General features: G+C 45.3%; 1 protein-coding gene across 9 annotated transcripts in view; it reads left to right on the top strand.

Moving 5' to 3' along the window:
• The window catches only part of LOC143284774 (plexin-A2-like), a 561,646-nt gene that overhangs the window by 399,221 nt on the left and 141,688 nt on the right, over window positions 1-20,737 (top strand). For all 9 annotated transcript variants that reach the window (XM_076591753.1, XM_076591756.1, XM_076591755.1 and 6 more), the window contains one exon: window positions 13,306-13,396. In XM_076591753.1, coding sequence (XP_076447868.1) covers window positions 13,306-13,396 — 91 coding nt within the window. The remainder of the gene's footprint in view (window positions 1-13,305; window positions 13,397-20,737) is intronic.

Here is a 20,737-nt window from a genome sequence, read left to right as displayed (position 1 = left end):
AACGAGGGAGTGTTGAAGGGCGAGGAGACAAACAGACAGGCGGACGGATTGATGGACAACCAGTCAGAAATTGGATCCCAAGAGACCAGATTCCTAAAGTTGAGGGAGGGGAGGAAGGTGGGAGCAGAAAACAGACATTATAGACATATGTGTGACAGCCAGTCGTGTCCGACTATGACCATCATAACAGCAAAGAAGACATCTGCTATCCTGACTGTCTGGACTAGAATTGATTATTGTGGAGAGTGTCTTTGCCCAAGAGAGAGAGTGTCTCGGCCAAGAGGGTTTTAGGACAGTCGGCGCTGGGGTGGTTCCCGAAGACTTAACAAGTCCCCTAAGCTGCAGCACCAAGAGCCAGTGCTGTCATGCCTCCTAATTTCATAGTCATAGTCCTTCACAAAAGACGAAGCTGAAAATGACTTCACATTGCAGTGGAGAAACCATTGATCATACAGCTCTCGTTTTGCTGTTGGCCCACCTGTAAGCTTATGCCAATCTGTGATATAAGTCGAGCGTTGGGCCATAGACAATATACATGTTTGAAGACAAATTCAATACCTTTGAAAGAGACAGACAGACAGAGAGAGACAGAGACTGGATAAGCGCAGGACGCGCTATGTGGTGATGTTGGGATCTGCTGCCTCTCATAATAATAATAATAATGATAATAATAAAGTACATTTTAAGACGCTTATTCCCTTGGAGAGCTCTAACCGCCATTACAATTTCTTAAGAAGGCAAGAATATTTACACACTTATCCACAAAACTATGCTCATCCACACAGAAGTACATATATATATATATCAACAAAAAAGTGTATATATATATATATATATATATAAAACATTAAAAAAATTTCAGCACTTAAAACCTATGGCGTAGGTTACACCTGGTGTTAACTTATTCAGTCAGATGGAGTTTGTGTTTACCGGATAGCAGGAAAAGAACGGCCTGACCAGCACAGTCCGATGACAGTGGTCACTCACAGACACAGGTCATTTAGTTGTGTCACAGTGGTCACTCACAGACACAGGTCAGTTAGTTGTGTCACAGTGGTCACTCACAGACACAGGTCAATTAGTTGTGTCACAGTGGTCACTCACAGACACAGGTCAATTAGTTGTGTCACAGTGGTCACTCACAGACACAGGTCCATTAATTATGTCACAATGGTCACACACACACACACACACACACACACACACACACACACACACACACTCACGCACACACAGTTCACAAAGAGCTCTTGTCTAGTGCATTTTAGGCAGTCTGTTTTATTTGTTTTCTCAGAAGGAGCAAAAAGAGGACAAGAACAACGGACTTTAGACTAATCTGCCAAATGGTCCTTGCTATTCCGAAGATTATATTAACTCGCAAAAAACAAATAAACAACCGAAAGAAACCCTATCATGTCATAGATATAAAAATAGAGCTACACGAGAAGCAATGGATATATGCATTGAAATCTCATAACCTCCCGAAAAAGAAGGGAACAGGAATGAAAGAATCATTGGATGACATAATGCCATTTATATACATTGGCTATTGTGAAAAAAGAATGTTGAGAGTGTCATAGAGAAGATTGAGCTTTGAGAGGGTGAATGTCGATGTATGTATGAAATAGCTGGATAGACAGCTAGTGAATATGGAATAGAGAATAAAACGGTTATGATTGAATGGATAAATGAATGAACGAACTAACGTTTTATGTATCGCGTTTTTGATAGATCCTTCATCGTCTTTCCAAGGCATGTGAAGAAAGGCACTGCAGTGAAATCGGATAAAATTTCCATGTTTGCACATCCATATACAATGAAACGTGATAGAGATTGAAGATCTGAGCACGAGACATCCTCTTCATTCATATCAAACGTGATAGAGATTGAAGACATAGCTTGAAACATCCTCATCTTTCGTAAGCCTGGACATGGAGATAATCATGTCATGGTTAGATATGTCTGGTGGTTTCTTTTACTGTTGCGTATAGTCAGATATACACTCTGGGTGAGACATAGAAACAGTTTTTAAAGGAATATACACACAAGCCTCCTAAATATTATTTATAGTAAAAGTTTACTGGTTCATCGGTAGAAATAAATGTTTAAAAAAAGACAAGCAAAACAGAGCTGAAGAATAGGACACTTGTGAATGAATGATAATCAAAGTCTGCTTTACTGTAGGTTTTTTAAATCAGAAGCAATGAATTAAGTAATGGTTCCAGGATAAATGACAACCAGATTAAAATTTTATGTACGTCGCAGTCAGCAACACTCTCTTCACATTCCTTGGAAGCCAGGGGAAATAACGCCTACGTACTGTGTGAAAGTAGAGGTAACTTAAACTGTGCATCTGACAAAAGATTTCGTTGATGTTTATGAAACAGGATGAGTCGTGTAGTGCAGTAAAATGATGCAAAGATCTGTGACATTAGGTGTGATCCACGGGAGGCAGGACAGCTGACGTGGAAACCGTGAAAGTGGGATGCAATTTATGGCAGTTCACGACACATAACATAAAGACGACGTCACGATTGGCGTGGAAGCAGGGATAACTTAAGCAACAAAAGGAGAAAAAGCGGTGTTACGTTTCTTGAAGCTAACAACAAGTTATGCAGCGCTGGAAAGATTGTCATTAAGATACATGTCAAGAAAAAAGTACGATGTTTTGTGCAGGACAAAAAAAAATAAGATGATTAAGATCTGGAGACAGCTGTCAGAACCCATCACATAGCTGTGTGCACTGGTAGCATGCTCTCCCCCTCCCAACCCCCGCCCCTCCGCACCCCCTCCACCCGCCCCCCATCCCCCACATTCCATGCTGTGACTCCTGATCCAGTTGACTGCCTTTTACTTCATCTCACGAGAGGAGGAGGGAGTACTTTTTTTCTTTTTTTTTTCCCCGCACGGGGAGAGGGGCAAAAATCAACGAGAGAGAGAGAAACGAAACGAAACGAATTTTGTTTCGAGAGGGTAGTGGAATAAGCATTACTACTTTTTTTTACATCCAGCCCTCTGGAGAAAAAAACCCGACAATAGTCATCCACAGGTCATATCAAACGAAAGAGGATGTGTGTAAACAAAGCTGTTGTTTAATCCAATTTCCCACCATCTCCCTCTGTCTGTCATAAGTACAAATACTGGAATTCAGTAAGGGGCTTTGGCCTTTATTTGAATAAAACAGTTCGTTCGTTCGTTCGTTTGTTTGTTCTCTCTGTCTGCCTGTCTGTCTGTCTCTCTGCCCATCTTCCTCCTCCTCCGCACTTCACTTCCGTCTCCATCTCTTTGAGCAACAGATGATGAAGCACGTGAATCTTAAGGGCCGAAAAGGGAAAGCACAGGTATTAAAAGAAAATGTTTGCTTTGCGTGCTTGCGTGCACGAGTAAGTGTACGTAGTGGTTACGTGCGTATAGCTGTGCGTGGGAGACAGACATAGAAGATGAGAGAGTGCGAGACAGAGACAGAGTGAGAGAGGGATACAGCAGCAGCGAACTTTCTTTGGTGAAGTCACGCTATCTGTAGGCTACAGCGGAGTTCTTACCAATAATATAACCCGTCGGAATCCTGGCGTTCTCTTGTCGGGTGGTCTATGATTTGTGTGCTGATTTGTGTGATTAAAGTCACCCAGATACCGGCGAGAACAGGCAGCCCCGTCAGTGCCGCTGTCTTTGAAGTGAGGGAGAAAACTGGCACACAGACTCCACCGTCCTTTGCTGCCTTGTTCCGTGCCAAGGAAAGAGGCTTTCTGGAGTTTTCCATGCTTTTTCACCTTTCTTCCTAGGTTGGGAGGAGGATTTCAATTGATGACTCGGTGTGAGTGAGTGAGTGAGTGAGTGAGTGTGTGTGTGTGTGTGTGTGTGTGTGTGTGTGTGTGTGTGTGTGTGTGTGTATGCGCGCGCGCGCGCGCGAGCGTTTATGTGAGCTCGCGTGTGTGCATAATTGCCAATATGATTGTGTGTGTGCTTCTTGCGAAATTATGCTCATTTTGTGTTTTTTCATTGTTGTTGCTTTTTTGGTAAGGTTTCATGTTTTGCTTTTTGCCCAGTATCATGTGCGTTTTTTGTTGATGTCTTTCAAGTTGAATTGCATTTCCGTTTTTCGATACATATTTAGATAGAAAATGACAAGAGAAGAAATATTTTATTGATGACCAGCAAAAAGCGACAATCGCGACGTTCATTTGCATGAAACGAGTTCACAGCAGTGATAATGAGCGTGCGAAAACTCCCCAAAGACGATGAAAAAGGGAAAACGTGTTGGCAATTTTAAAGTCTTTTTTGTTTATTTATTCGTTCCTTTCTTTTCTGTTATCCTTTTCCCCTTTTTCTGTCATTTCGTTCTTTTTTTCTCTCTGTGCATGTGATTCTTAATTTAAATTTCAGACTTTTTTGTATGGCTTGGCGTTTCTTTCTTCAACTTCTGACATTCATTCTTTTGGTTGTCCCTTTCTTTTGTTAGTTTAATGCAACTATCTTGATCAGAATGCCGTGATACCGACCGCCTGCCTCCATCACTGTGTGTCTTGAGCCGTGACGACGGAGACAGCAGGGGGAAATTAGTCAGCTGGACAGTAAATGTCATGCGACGTGAGGTCACGGATGGTAGGGGTCACGTATAGAAGACTGTAGGTTAGTTTGGGGCAGTAGGGGTTAATAACATGAACAGTCACGAGATGTGACGTTACGAACAGTTACAGTTACTCATACATGAAGACAGAGAATGTCCTGAAGGCAGTATGACGTCGCGGACAGTAGGGGTTAAACAAACAGGGAGACGGATGGTGTGAAAGAATGAGGAGTTAATTAAACAGAGCGACACAGAGTGTAACGAAAGACTAATATCTTGCTTCCAGTGTCTGTAGTGCAACTAGACAGCGGACAGCAGCAGTGAAAAGAAAGAGTGTAAATCTAATGATGTTTTACAAAACGGATAGCAGAAGAGTCGTGCCACTCGCTGTGAAGGTGTGGAGAGAGGCGTGAGGCACACAGGAAGGACACAGACATCACAAGACAAATGGCAGAAGTTAATCAGTACAACACTCACCTTATCATTATAGATTGTAATCGTCATGAGTCACGACGTCAAGGAAAGTAAGAGTTGTCAGAAGTTAATCAGTACAACACTCACCTTATTATATATTGTAATCGACAGGAGTCACGACGTCACGGAAAGTAAGAGTTGTCAGAAGTTAATCAGTACAACACTCACCTTATCATTATATATTGCAATCGTCAGGAGTCACGACGTCACGGAAAGTAAGAGTTGTCAGAAGTTAATCAGTACAACACTCACCTTATTATATATTGTAATCGACAGGAGTCACGACGTCACGGAAAGTAAGAGTTGTCAGAAGTTAATCAGTACAACACTCACCTTATCATTATATATTGTAATCGTCAGGAGTCACGACGTCACGGAAAGTAAGAGTTGTCAGAAGTTAATCAGTACAACACTCACCTTATTATATATTGTAATCGTCAGGAGTCACGACGTCACGGAAAGTAAGAGTTGTCGCACAGGAAGACTGAAGATGCCACGAGGTATAGGGATAGTGACGATTACTCATACAGGGAGATAGTATTACAAGAATACTTTATCTCTAAAAGATATAATATATTGTTGATACGTTTGCTGATTTAAAAAAGGCGACATATACTTTTCAAAGCAAGACAGCGAAGTACAGGGATAACCATACAAGGATACATTAGATGCCAGTTGGAATCTGAACATAATTATGGGGGTTAACCATGCACGAAGACAGCAGGGGTCTTCTAGATACTACTTTTTAACTGTAAGGGTTGAAATAGATTCAAAGACAGTACGAGACCTTGAGGCGTGACAATAGAGACAGTAGTGGTTAATCATACATGTCGACACAGAAGGTGCCATTGAATACGAGGACAGTGAAGTCGCAGGCAGACAGTAAAGGTGTCACGCCCACCAGTCGCCTCTTGTGATTGTCCCACAGCAAGGTGCGGTGGCCTGCTGGTACCGTGTCCGTCTTGGAAGCGATAGAATCTGAGTGTAGGGGATAGAATCCCACTGCCCAGAATTTTCTCTCCCTTAACTACACCTGGTCTGGACGCTAGTCATTCAGATGAAACAATAATTGTAACGGAGGTCTCGTGTGTATCATGCACTTTAAGCACGTAATAGAACCCACGGCAACAACAGAGTTGTCCCTGGCAAAATTCTACAGAAAAGTCCACTTTGATAACAAAACAAAAGACAGTTGCATACATAAAAACATATGGTATTGTACTGTTGCAATGCGCTCTATCCGGAGGAGAGCAGCCCGAATTTCACACAGAGAAATATGTTACAACAACAACACAACACAACACAACACAAGACAACGTGATCCTTCCTGTCAAAGTGTGGTGTGTGCTGCGGGGACTGCCCGAGACATGATGTATGTCTGGGGGCTGCCGTTAGCTTGGGACCTCATGCTGTCAGACATACCCCCCCCCCTCTCTTTCTCTCTCTCTCTCTCTCTCTCTCTCTCTCCCTCTCGCTCTCTTTCTCTCTCGGAGTAGCTCTCACAAGTACAATTAGTAAGGTATACACTCATATTTTAAACAGAAGATTAACCAAATGGGCAGAAAGAGAAGAAAACATAATCGAGGAACAAGCAGGTTTTAGGGCGGGGTATAGCACAATAGACCACATATTCACTTTATATGCATTAGTACAAAAATATCTGCTGAAAAACACAGAACTCTTTGTAGTATTTGTTGATTCAGAAAGGCTTTCGATTCTGTAAATAGAAATGTATTGTGGGATGTATTACGTAAAAGTGGCATTAATGGGAAATTATATAAAGCTGTTAGAAGTGTGTACAATTCAGTGTTGGCTTGTGTACGTGATAAAGGTACTTTGATTATTTTGAATGCCCTCGCGGAGTAAAACAAGGTTGTCTGCTTAGTCGCTTGATGTTTTTTTAAATTTTTTTTAATTTTTATAAACGAATTAGCAGTGGAACTGTCACAGAAAGGTAAACACGGCATTCAAATGATCCTAGGAGCAACAGAAATATTTTTGTTATTATTTGCAGATAAAGTTATTCTTTTATCAGATGCAGTCACTGGATTACAAAATCAACTAAATGTCTTAAAACAGGAAGCTGATCGATTGTGTCTGTCGGTTAATTTAGACAAAACAAATGTTATGGTATTTCGAATGGGGGGGGGGGGGGATGCATTTTTCTGTCCATGAAAAATGGATCTATGGAAACACACAGATGTAAAGGTAACGAACTGTTATAAATACTTAGGACTTTATTTCACAATGAAACTAAGTTTCAAGCATGCTTGGGAGGAATCATGTAGAAAAGGGAAGAAGGGTGTCATAGAAATAATCAGATCGCTTACAACTGATCTTTGTATATTTTGGAAAATATTTGATACCCAGATAGAACCTATGCTGACTTAGGGGGCAGAAGTTTGGGGCCTTAACAACAATAATGATATAGAAAAAGCACGCACATTTGCTATTAAGCGTTTCCTTGGTGTTCCACTTCATTCATCAAATAAAATAAAATTTTATATGGGGAAACAGGCAGATAGCCACTACATTTAAGAACATTTGTAAAATGTATCAAATACTGGATTAAGATAACACGTTTACCAATATCGAGGCTATGTAGACAAGCTTATGAAATGATGCTGATACAAGAGGAAGCAGGGAAGCAAAACTGGGCATACTTTTTGAAGAAGGCATTAATAGAAAACGGATTTGGAATTGTGTGGTTGTGCCAGGTTGTAGGGTATGAAAACGGATTTATTTCTAACTTAAAGGTAGACTAATTGCTTCGTACAAACAAAATTGGCATTCACAAATAGAATGCAAAGAAAAATATAGTTGTTTCTTTTCATTCAAAAGTGTATTCCAAACAGAAAAAAATATTTTTATAATATCAAACAGGTGGCACAGAACAAACCTAGCCAGATTTAGACTGAGAACACTTGGCTGTAATGCCAATAAAAGATGGTTTGAAACTGGCACTGCAGCACGGTCTCCCTATCCAGTGTGTAACTCAGCTACTGATGATGAAAAACATTTTGTGTTTCATTGTAAATCTTGTGAGTTTATTCGCAAAAAATGTACTCTTTCTGAGAAAGATGTGGTAAAAAGAGAAGACATGATAATGTTGTTTAGGTCGAATGATGAAGATAATCATAAAATCATTATCCAAATATATTTCTGAAGCACGGGATTTTCGAAATAAAATTATAAACAGTAGTCCAGATGCCCAAATATGAAAACAAAACAGTCTTACAAAATTACGCTGCGACTGTTATCATTCACTCTTAGAAAAATAAAACTATTAGAGGATATGTCACTGGATGATAATTTGATACATATGCATGAATGTGTGTGTGTGTGTGTGTGTGTGTGTGTGTGTGTGTAAGAAGGTTCACACGTTATGGATGGTCGAGCTGACAGATGTTATATGCTGTTTTATGTAAGTCTCATTTTCTGCATTCGTGTTGATTATGCGTGTGTTGGGTATATTAATTTACATTTTGTTTATTTGATCTTTTGTATCTTGAAAATTGTATTGTATCCCCCTGTCACAAGGACTGAACAGTCAATGACAGTAAAACATCAAAGCGTCAAAGCGTGTGTGTGTGTGTGTGTGTGTTGTTCCTTTTTGTCTCTGCACATGTGAGCGCATACACACCTGCCCCTTCCCTCCTCCTTTTCCCTCTCGCCACCCCACCCACAAATCCCCAATGCACTCACCACCGACGGCGCCCATACCTCAGAACAGCAGTTAGCCGAGCTTGTGATGTGGTGGATTTGTCAGGCTAAATTGACAGAACCTGTTCTCATCCATTGTTAACAGACCCAGCACGTGGCAGGACAGTACAGGCCAGTCAATCACTGAAGCATTGTACAGTCCTGGTACCAGCCAGCCACACAGGAGGAGACATACTGGGTTTTATTGCTGGCCCACGGCAGTTGTGTGGGGAAAAGGAAGATAATTTGGGTCCAAGAGTTTTGTTTTGTTTTTCTTTCTTTCGTTTCAGTTGAGTTCATTTGCGTTCCCAGCCTTTTTGAAAACGCGCGAGCACATTATTGCAAGCACAAGTCATTCTCCACACTGAGGAAGGGGAATTGGGGGTTGGGAGTGGCTGGCGGGAAAGAGGGAGAGGGAGAGACTTTGAAGAGAGAGACAGAGAGAGACTGAGACTGCGACTGCGACTGGCCAGAGGTCCTCACAAAATTTACGATAAGAGAGAGAGAGAGAGAGAGAGAGAGGACATAATGTGTTAACAGGTTAACACAATGTGTGCTTACTCACATTCACACACACACACACACACACACACACACACACACACACACACACACACACACACAATAGGAGAGAGAGAAAGTGAAAGGGTGTGTAAGTTTACGACCTTTAGGAAGCCCTTTGTGGAAGATAGGCCCGTGTTGTGTCAGAGGCACGAGAAATACTGCTGAAGAGGGACTGGCTGACAGCGGTGAACAGCGATACCTTTGAACTGCCAGATGCTAAGTCCGATAGAGCTTCAGAAACCAGCTTCACCCCTGCCAACTTTATACCTGTTTCATCCTCACTCCTCTCCCCTTCCTTTTCAACTCTCTGTAAATGTGTGTGTGTGTGTGTGTGTGTGTGTGTGTGTGTTGGGCTCCTCCGTCCGTCTGTCTGGTTCTGTCAGTCCTCCCTCTCTTTCTTTCATTCTCTGACCGTCTGTCTCTCTGTCTGCTTGTCGGTCTGTCTCTGTCTCTTTGTGTCTGTCTCTCTGTTTCCCTCTTCCCCACCTCTCTATCTCTTTCTTTCTGTCTCCAAAGTTGCTTCTTTCATCTGTATCATCAACACTCCCTGTGTCCGTATTCCTTGTCAATGCGTTTCTGATGTGTAATTTGTTAAAGTGGTTGTGTATGTGTATGAACCGTAGTAATGAGAGTACAAGTCAAGGGCTGATTGTACCACTGGATTTCAAACCTAAAATCTATATCCTTCAGCATTAACCTCCCCACCCCCCGCTCCTAGTGTGTGTGTGTGTGTGTGTGTGTGTGCGTGTGAGTGTGTGCATATGTGTGCCGTCTATTTATCTGTCTGTCCCTGTAGTATTTCTTTATTTTATGTCATTAGCTCTTCCTTTCTTTCTCTCCCCCCCCCCCCTTTCTGTGCTGTCAGTTCTTCCTTCCTTGTTTCTTCTGTTGTGGTTGTTGTACCTTTTCTGTGTGTCCGGAGAAAAGGAGAAATGCACTTGGGATCGATAGAATTCTTGTCGATTGCACGTTAATGCTTGCTGCAAGTGCGTTGGCCGGTCAGAACTTTTACAGGCAATTTGTCCACGTTAACATCGCCAAAGGTCCCATTTTTTTTATCGATTAAACCGGGACACTAGACATTGTGAGCAAGGTTTTAAGTAGCTTTAAGCTGTAAGGCTGCTGGTTTTAGTTGTTTATTTTGTTGTTTGTTCTTCTTCCACATACAATATAAGTTTATTTTGGTGTTGCACCTGCCAATCGCTGTCTGCAAACAAAAGCGTTTCTGTGTCAACTTATATGTGTTGGAAGAGTGTCAGAGAAAGAGATGGTCATCACAGAGAGAGAGAGAGAGAGAGAGGTGGGGGAGATCGACCAGCTTTCTTGAACGCTGGCTGTCCGTTCTTGTCGGGTTGATTGTTGTTGTTTTTTGTTGTTTGGGATTTGTTTTTGTTTGGTCTGTGTGTGTGTGTGTGTGTGTGTGTGTGTGTGTGTGTGTAAAGATAATATTACCCCAAATATCAAACCAATCAAATATTTAGATTAAGGAAAAGAAAAGCAAGCAAATTACAGACAAAATCTATGTTTTTATTTAGGTGAAAGGATAACTGTGTGACATGCAGAGATGAAGAGAGAGAATGGTGGCGGGGTACAGAAAGCAAACAAGGAACTTTTGCATGTGAAATCCCAGGAAGTAATGTGCAGGATGGTTCATTAGTTTATGCATAGAGATAGACAGAAACAATAGAGAGAGAAAAAGAGAGTGAGAGGCAGGCAGAGTTATTGAAAAAAGAAAAGGTGGAGATTTTGAAAGAATGAGGGGTTGCAAACAGCGAGGGGTTAATGCAGGATTAATGAGACCAAAGTGCGACCTGAGAATTTAATTCAGCGAATCTTGGACAGAAGGTACACACACACACACACACACACACACACAGCGCGCAGATGGATGCATGGAAAGGTGCAGAACTGTTGTCAAGGCAAAAAGCCTCCAGCGCCATTGAAGAGCACAAAGCAAGCCGATTCTAGTGGCCCCGTCCCCCGGGTACTTGCGCACCCTGCCACCCGTGACTATCACGCCCCGTGCCTCGTCAAGCGTGTCCCCACAGGGAGGGGGACAAAAGAGGTCAGCCGTCAGTTTTTTCCGCTTTGTGGGGACGGCCCTGTGCACAGCCAGCACTCACACAGAGGCAGCTACTCCACAAAGACACAGTTCTGCACCAGTCACACAGAGGCCGCTCTCCACAAAGACATAGTTGTGCACCCCCCCCCCCCCGCCCCCCTCCCTCTCACCGTCCTCCCCGCCACCCCAGCCGCCTGCAGACCAATGTCAACAGCAAACTGGAATCTCCACTCTCTCCTCCTCCTCCATCCCTCCACTGTTTCTCTCCACCCCTTCTCCACTCCCTACTTTGATAAGAATCTCACCCGACCTCGACTTGCCTTGATAAGGATCTCACCCCCTCGCCCCTCTCCAAACCCCACTCCACACCCCCTCCCTCATCCGTTCGGATTCTTTGTCTCTTTGTTATCGAGTTCCAGCTTTCCCCCCCCCCTTTTGAGACTCTGTGTGTGTGTGTGTGTGTGTGTGTGTGTGTGTGTGTTCACATTCACTCCCTCAGCCTGGCATGTCTGTTGTTGCATGATTGCTTAAAGATTATAATAATACATAAATAAAATGACTGAAAAAAAAAAACATTGTCCCAAAAGATTGGACGGCGTAATGCATTGAAATATTTATTTGTTGTGGTGGTGGTGGTGTTATCCTTTCTTCTTCTTTTTTTCTTCGTGTGAATGGAACAATTCCCTTTTTCCCTTTTGCTTCTTCCTAATGACAGCACCATTAAAAAACAATTCCATTCGGCAGGAAAATAACCAGCGCGGAGAGAGAGAAAGAGGGGAAGAGAGAGCGAGTTTGTGTCTGTGTCTGTGAATGGATGTAATATTATATTTGTGTTTAACATTTATGTATGGGTCTATTTATGTATGCACGTACATAGTATGACAGCTGTTTATAATGATAGTGATTAATGTTGTGTAGTGACCACTGATGGTGCAGGGGACCGTGCGATATGAATCTGAGGGATGAAGGAGTGAAGCGAGGACTGAGAGGTGTCCTTAAAAAAACAACACCTCTTTGTATGAGGGTGTTTATGTGATGTGGGATATCCGTGTGTGTGATGAGGGGTGTCCATGTGGTGTGTGATGAGGGTGTCCATGTGTGTGATGATGAGGGGGTTCCATGTGTGTGATGATGAGGGGTTTCCATATGATGTGTAATGAGGGGTTTCCATGTGGCAGGTGATGAGGGGTGTCGATGTGTGTGATGAGGGGTAGCGTGTGATAAGGGATGTCCATGTGGTGTGATGAGGGTGTCCATGTGGTGTGATGAGGGTGTCCATGTGGTGTGTGATGAGGGTGTCCATGTGGTGTGTGATGAGGGGTTTCCATGTGATGTGTAATGAGGGGTGTCCATGTGGTGTGATGAGGATGTCCATGTGGTGTGATGAGGATGTCAGTGTGGTGTGTGATGAGGGGTGTCCATGTGGTGTGTGATGAGGGGTGTCCATGTGGTGTGTGATATGGGGTTTCCATGTGATGTGTAATGAGGGGTTTCCATGTGGTGTGTGATGAGGGTGTCCATGTGGTGTGTGATGAGGGTGTCCATGTGGTGTGTGATGAGGGGTGTCCTTGTGTGTGATGATGAGGGGTTTCCATGTGATGTGTAATGAGGGGTGTCCATGTGGTGTGTGATGAGGGGTGTCCATGTGGTGTGTGATGATGTCCATGTGGTGTGATGAGGATGTCAATGTGGTGTGTGATGAGGGGTGTCCATGTGGTGTGTGATGAGGATGTCAATGTGGTGTGTGATGAGGGGTAGTGTGTGATGAGTGGTGTCCATGTGTGTGATGAGGGGTGTCCTTGTGTGTGATGAGGAGAGTTTCCATTTGATGTGTAATGAGGGGTGTCCATGTAGTGTGTGATGAGGGATGTCGATGTGTGTGATGAGGGGTGCCCATGTGTGTGATGATGAGGGATGTCCATGTGGCTGTGTGCAGACTTTATCCTGATGAAGCTGTCTGTGGTGATGAACCAGCAGGAGTTTGTCTCCACCAACTTCACCTTCTTCGACTGCAACGTCCACACTTCGTGAGTTAGAATTTCTCACTGTCCCTGTCTGTCTGGCTGTTTCTCACCGTCTGTTCGGTAGTTTTATATTATCCCATTCGAGTCACCGTCTGTGTGTGTGTGTGTGTGTGTGTGTGTGTGTGTCACAGTTAGCATGACGTTTTCAGTTTCCACAGTATTCTCTTTTATCGCCTCGTCTTTTCTGCCTCGCTCATTTCTCCCCCTGTCCACCACCTCTTTCATCTCTCCCTCACTGTCTCTTCTCTTCACCACCTTGTTCTTTTCGTGAGCTTCTTTCTTTTGTTGACAATCACACCCACACACACACACACACACACACACTCACACATTTCTGTGTGTTGGTGTATATGTGCTCGCGTGCGTTGTGGTAGATTATCGTCCGTTTCTAAGGTTCAGCGAGTTCGTTTCATATGGTGATGAAATAATGCCCGGCTCTGCACCATAATTATTATTTTATTATTAGCATTACACCATCGGCACATAAAATAACACAGCTGCCAACTGGTTGTGTTGTGGATCAGCTAATGCCAGTCTGGTAGGCTTCTTTTCTTCTGGTGCCTGACTGGCACAGGAAATGGACAATGGAGGCCTTTTTTTTATTTTTTTTTTATTGATGCTGTGGCCCAGACAATGGCCCACACCGCCTTGCACCCAAATGCAGCCGGGTGCGTGGGCACAGAAAGTTGTCGGGGAGCAGAGCGTTCGATACCTCGGGTTGCTGGGGCTGGAGCCCACGGAGAGAGATCGACTCGTGGCTAATCTTTTTATTTATTTTTTTAAAGTAAAATTATAATATCTAAAAAAAATCGACGCGTGGTTGATTGTGACGTTTTCCTGTGGTCCTCCCTCCCTACCCCCATCCCTACCTCGCTCCCTCTCCCTACCCCCATCCCTACTTCAGTCTCTCCCTACCCCCATCCCTACCTCAGTCTCTCCCTACCCACATCCCTACCTCTCTCCCTACCCCCATCCCTACCTCTCTCCCTCTCCCTACCCCCATCCCTACCTCTGTCTCTCCCTACCCCCCCATCCCTACCTCAGTCTCTCCCTACCCCCATCCCTACCTCTCTCCCTACCTCTCTCCCTCTCCCTACCCCCATCCCTACCTCTGTCTCTCCCTACCCCCATCCCTACCTCTCTCTCTCTCCCTACCCCCATCCCTACCTCTGTCTCTCTCCCTACCCCCATCCCTACCTCTCTCCCTCTCCCTACCCCCATCCCTACCTCTCTCCCTACCCCCATCCCTACCTCTCTCCCTCTCCCTACCCCCATCCCTACCTCTGTCTCTCCCTACCCCCATCCCTCTCTCCCTACCCCCATCCCTACCTCTCTCCCTCTCCCTACCCCATCCGTACTCTCCCTTTCCCTATCCCAATCCCTACCTCTCTCCCTACCCCCATCCCTACCTCTCTCCCTCTCCCTACCCCCATCCCTACCTCTGTCTCTCCCTACCCCCATCCCTACCTCTCTCTCTCTCTCCCTACCCCCATCCCTACCTCTCTCCCTCTCCCTACCCCCATCCCTACCTCTCTCCCTACCCCCATCCCTACCTCTCTCCCTCTCCCTATCCCCATCCCTACCTCTCTCCCTCTCCCTACCCCCATCCCTACCTCTCTCCCTCTCCCTACCCCATCCGTACTCTCCCTTTCCCTATCCCCATCCCTACCTCTCTCCCTACCCCCATCCCTACCTCTCTCCCTCTTCCTACCCCCATCCCTACCTCTGTCTTTCCCTACCCCATCCCCTACCTCTCTCCCTCTCCCTACCCCCATCCCTACTGTCTCCATACCCCCATCCCTACCTCTCTCCCTCTCCCTACCCCCATCCCTACCTCTCTCCCTCTCCATACCCCTATCCCTACCTCTCTCCCTACCCCCATCCCTACCTCTGTCTCTCCCTACCCCCATCCCTACCTCTCTCCCTCTCCCTACCCCCATCCCTACCTCTCTCCCTCTCCCTACCCCCATCCCTACCTCTCTCCCTACCCCCATCCCTACCTCTCTCCCTCTCCCTCCCTACCCCCATCCCTACCTCTGTCTCTCCCTACCCCCATCCCTACCTCTCTCCCTCTCCCTACCCCCATCCCTTCCTCTCTCCCTCTCCCTACCCCATCCGTACTCTCCCTTTCCCTATCCCCATCCCTACCTCTCTCCCTACCCCCATCCCTACCTCTCTCCCTCTTCCTACCCCCATCCCTACCTCTGTCTTTCCCTACCCCATCCCCTACCTCTCTCCCTCTCCCTACCCCCATCCCTACCTCTCTCCCTCTCCCTACCCCCATCCCTACTGTCTCCATACCCCCATCCCTACCTCTCTCCCTCTCCCTACCCCATCCGTACTCTCCCTCTCCATACCCCTATCCCTACCTCTCTCCCTACCCCCATCCCTACCTCTGTCTCTCCCTACCCCCATCCCTACCTCTGTCTCTCCCTACCTCCATCCCTACCTCTGTCTCTCCCTACCTCCATCCCTGCTCTCTCCCTACCCCCATCCCTACCTCTCTCCCTTTCCCTACCCCTATCCCTACTTCTCTCCCTCTCCCTACCCCCATCCCTACCTCTCTCCCTTTCCCTACCCCCATCCCTACTTCTCTCCCTCTCCCTACCCCCATCCCTACCTCTGTCTCTCCCTACCCCCATCCCTACCTCTGTCTCTCCCTACCCCCATCCCTACCTCTCTCCCTTTCCCTACCCCCATCCCTACCTCTGTCTCTCCCTACCTCCATCCCTGCTCTCTCCCTACCCCCATCCCTACTTCTCTCCCTCTCCCTACCCCCATCCCTACTCTCTCCCTACCCCCATCCCTACCTCTCTCCCTCTCCCTACCCCCATCCCTACCTCTCTCCCTCTCCCTACCCTCATCCCTACCTCTCTCCCTCTCCCTACCCTGATCCCTACCTCTCTCCCTACCCCCATCCCTACTCTCTCCCTACCCCCATCCCTACCTCTCTCCCTCTCCCTACCCCCATTCCTACCTCTCTCCCTCTCCCTACCCCCATCCCTACCTCTCTCCCTCTCCCTACCCTCATCCCTACCTCTCTCCCTCTCCCTACCCTCATCCCTACCTCTCTCCCTACCCCCATCCCTACCTCTCTCCCTCTCCCTACCCTCATCCCTACCTCTCTCCCTACCCCCATCCCTACCTCTCTCCCTCCCTAACCCCATCCCTACCTCTCTCCCTCTCCCTACCCTCATCCCTACCTCTCTCCCTACCCCCATCCCTACCTCTCTCCCTCCCTAACCCCATCCCTACCTCTCTCCCTCCCTAACCCCATCCCTACCTCTCTCCCTCCCTAACCCCATCCCTACCTGTTTCCCTCTCCCTACCCGCATCCCTACCTCTCTCCCTACCCCCATCCCTACCTCTCTCCCTCCCTAACCCCATCCCTACCTCTCTCCCTCTCCCTACCCTCATCCCTACCTCTCTCCCTACCCCCATCCCTACCTCTCTCCCTCCCTAACCCCATCCCTACCTCTCTCCCTCCCTAACCCCACCCCTACCTCTCTCCCTCCCTAACCCCATCCCTACCTGTTTCCCTCTCCCTACCCGCATCCCTACCTCTCTCCCTACCCCCATCCCTACCTCTCTCCCTCCCTAACCCCATCCCTACCTTTCTCCCTCCCTAACCCCATCCATACCTCTCTCCCTCCCTAACCCCATCCCTACCTGTTTCCCTCTCCCTACCCGCATCCCTACCTCCCTCCCTACCCACATCCCTACCTCTCTCTCTCTCCCTATCCCCATCCCTACCCCCCCCCCCCCCCCCCCCCCCCCCCCACCCCCACCCCGTCTCTCTCTCTCTCTCTGATCCCAGTTAGTTGATACATTCTGATTAATCATTGTCAGATCGGGCCATATTTTACACTCGGATGGGGACGTTTAAACTATGATTGTGAACTGACTGTCTTTTTCACCAAAGTTAGTGGATATAATATCTAAATGAATTCATTTCAACTTGGTTTGCTTTGTGCAAATGTAAGCGTGGTAATTTGTATTTCTAATTAGTGTTGGTGTCGTAAGTGTTATTTGTATATTTTTAGGACATTTACTATTTTGCTTTATTCCCTGTGAGTATATCACTGTTAGTCATGGAGAAATGTCCCACTGCCCCGAAAACTGGATTTACAATTGGTTATCTGAATACTTGTCATATGCTGAACAAGATATCAGACATGCGCTCCATCTGATCACATTTTGGCGATTGCTTTTACGCTGTTGGCGTCTGTGAATCACGATAATCTGATTTAGTTTCTGATAATGTAATATATGTTCCTGGATACCATCTCGTCAGGCGATGTGCCACAGTAAAACAGGATTGGCTGCCCATGTTCATCAGTCAGTTATTATAAACAAGTTAGTTGTTTTGATCAGTATAGGATAGAATGTATTTGGTTAGAGATCTGTTTAAATGGGACAAAGCCAATTCTTTCCTGTTTTCTTTACAGAAACCCTGAAGAACGGGTTGAATGGCAAGACCGCTTTGAACTGATGATGGAAGATGCTTTGAACTATTCCACAGAAGTCATTGTGCTAGGTGATTTTCATATAGATTTGTTAAAACCACAGGATAAATGGAGACGCACTTAGGAATCCTATAACTTTACACAGATTGTGAATATCCCAACAAGAAAGACGTTGCTCTCTGAAACGTTAATTGATCACATTTATGTAACTAACCCTAGCAATGTTGTAGAAACCTCTGTTCCTGTGCTCGGCCTTAGCGATCACTTTCCTGTTTGTATAACATGGTCAAAGAAAGGAATAAAAATGTCCAGATGCAGTCACAAGTATATGTCGTTCCGTAGCGACAAAAAGTTTGATGCAGAGGGGTTTCTGTCAGATTTATGCATGGTTGATTTTTCTACTGTTTACCATTGTACCGACCCTGACAGTGCTCGTGCATAATAACTTTGGTAACCTGGAATAGTAACTTTCTTTCTGTCTTTGACATGCATGCTCCCCTAAGGACAAAACGTGTTAAAATGAGGAAAAGCCTCCATGGTTAACAGAAGATATAGAATATAGAAATAGGGTATCGTGATGTTACTGGAAACTACAGGAAAATATGAGAAATTCAAGAAACAGAGAAACAAAGTAACTGCAATGAAACGGGCTTCCCAGAAGAAATATTTCAGACTTGATGATATGCAAAAAAAAAAAAAAAAAAAAAAAGATTCAAAATCCATCTGGAAAGCCAATCGTGTTTTGCGTTCAACTTTTTTTGTTTGTTACTGTCTACCGTGTCCGTACCGATTTTTCCCTCCTTTCTTGTGTGTGTGTGTGTGTGTGTGTGTGTGTGTGTGTGTGTGTGTGTGAGGGCATGGTTTTAAGAAGCTTTTAGCTTATCCAGTTTACCTCAGTATAACACACATGTCTTTCTCTCTCTCTCCCCGTCCCTCCCCCCCGGCCCCCTCAAACTTCCTCACATTTCTGTTTCTACAACCTTTTCTAAGCCCCTTCCCTTATTTCACCAAACTGACACACACTGTTTGATAACACATATCCTCTTTGTGAGAGAGAGAGGGATAAAAGGTTGATGAAGGGTACAAAAGAGAATCCTTCTCGTTGTGTGGACGTTGACGGAACAAAGAGCAGCAGCGGGGCACAGCTGATCAGTCAAAACACACTGGGTCAGCCTGGCTTTTTGCTGAAAAGCGCCACTTTCATCAAACTGCATAACAAGTTCGGAGAACAAATTGGGATGTTTCGATGAGCGACATCTTTAGCGCTCTTATATATGCGCCTACATTCTCTCTCTCTCTTGATGAGAAGTAACCGATACTGGCATAATTATGAACACACACACACACACACACACACACACCGAAGACACGATGACATGATCAAACAAATGTTTACACGCCTGGTCGCACCGCTCGCACCATCAGCCCAGATGCCAGACGCCGCGGGACAGGAGCCAGCCTCCCCCCGACCACCCTCTGCCTGAGGACAGCGGCTAATGGCCTCCATCAATTAACGTTTTTCATGACACTCGCCTGCCTGGTGAAAATATGTGTAAAAATAGTCGGTGGAATAAAATTGTATTTGATATGATCTGCACGGACACGATAACTTTTTCTGGTAGAATGATAACAGGTGTAAAATGTAGATGGAAATCATTGTTTTGATAGTTTTCTATCTCCAGTCAGTAGCTTCGTTGATGAATGACAAGAAGTGTCAAAAGGACGAAATATTTCATTTATCTGTTTACTCTTCCATTGACAGCTTCGTTAATTGAATAAAAATGACTGGAGGTGTAAAATGTTGGGTGAAATATTCTGTCGAATTCTTCAAGTAATTTCGTGAGTAAAGGGTGCGTTACTTTGAAGTCATCGAGTCTTGCACAGCAGCGGACAATACAGCCTTGCTTATTTCGCTAGTAAATGACAGATAACAATAATCACGGACTGATTCTTTTAGCATTGATAGTCTCTTAAGATTTCTTGAAAGTGTAATTTAAGTTATTGATCTACACGTTTAAGCTTTAGATATCATTTGTACATGCATAACAGGTCATAACAGGCCGTAGTCACTGTCAGAGGGAAAATGGAGTCACGTTTTTTTTCCGATTGTCAATCACAAGACTAAAAGTGTTTTTGATCTCCTGCGTCGTAATCATGTTTTCTTTTCTGATGGTCAAACACAATACAAAAAATGTATTAATTTTCTGTACAGTAATCAAGTCTTTTTCTGATTGTCAAAAACAAGATAAACAGTGTATTCATTTGATCAGTCACCAGATTGACGATCCTCTCCTTTGATCAGTCACCAGATTGACGATTCCTGTCCTTTGATCAGTCACCAGAATGACGATCCCTGTCCTTTGATCAGTCACCAGAATGACGATCCCTGTCCTTTGATCAGTCACCAGAATGATGATCCCTGTCCTTTGATCAGTCACCAGAATGACGATTCCTGTCCTTTGATCAGTCACCAGAATGACGATCCCTGTCCTTTGATCAGTCACCAGAATGATGATCCCTGTCCTTTGATCAGTCACCAGAATGATGATTCCTGTCCTTTGATCAGTCACCAGATTGACGACCCCTGTCCTTTGATCAGTCACCAGAATGACGATCCCTGTCCTTTGATCAGTCACCAGAATGATGATCCCTGTCCTTTGATCAGTCACCAGAATGACGATCCCTGTCCTTTGATCAGTCACCAGAATGACGATCCCTGTCCTTTGATCAGTCACCAGAATGATGATCCCTGTCCTTTGATCAGTCACCAGAATGACGATCCCTGTCCTTTGATCAGTCACCAGAATGACGATCCCTGTCCTTTGATCAGTCACCAGAATGACGATCCCTGTCCTTTGATCAGTCACCAGAATGACGA

Source organism: Babylonia areolata, chromosome 8, assembly GCF_041734735.1.
Source record: "Babylonia areolata isolate BAREFJ2019XMU chromosome 8, ASM4173473v1, whole genome shotgun sequence".
NCBI classification, from domain to species: Eukaryota; Metazoa; Mollusca; class Gastropoda; order Neogastropoda; family Buccinidae; genus Babylonia; species Babylonia areolata.
The sequence above is the reverse complement of the archived record's forward strand: the minus strand, read 5'-3'. Positions and strand labels throughout refer to the sequence as shown.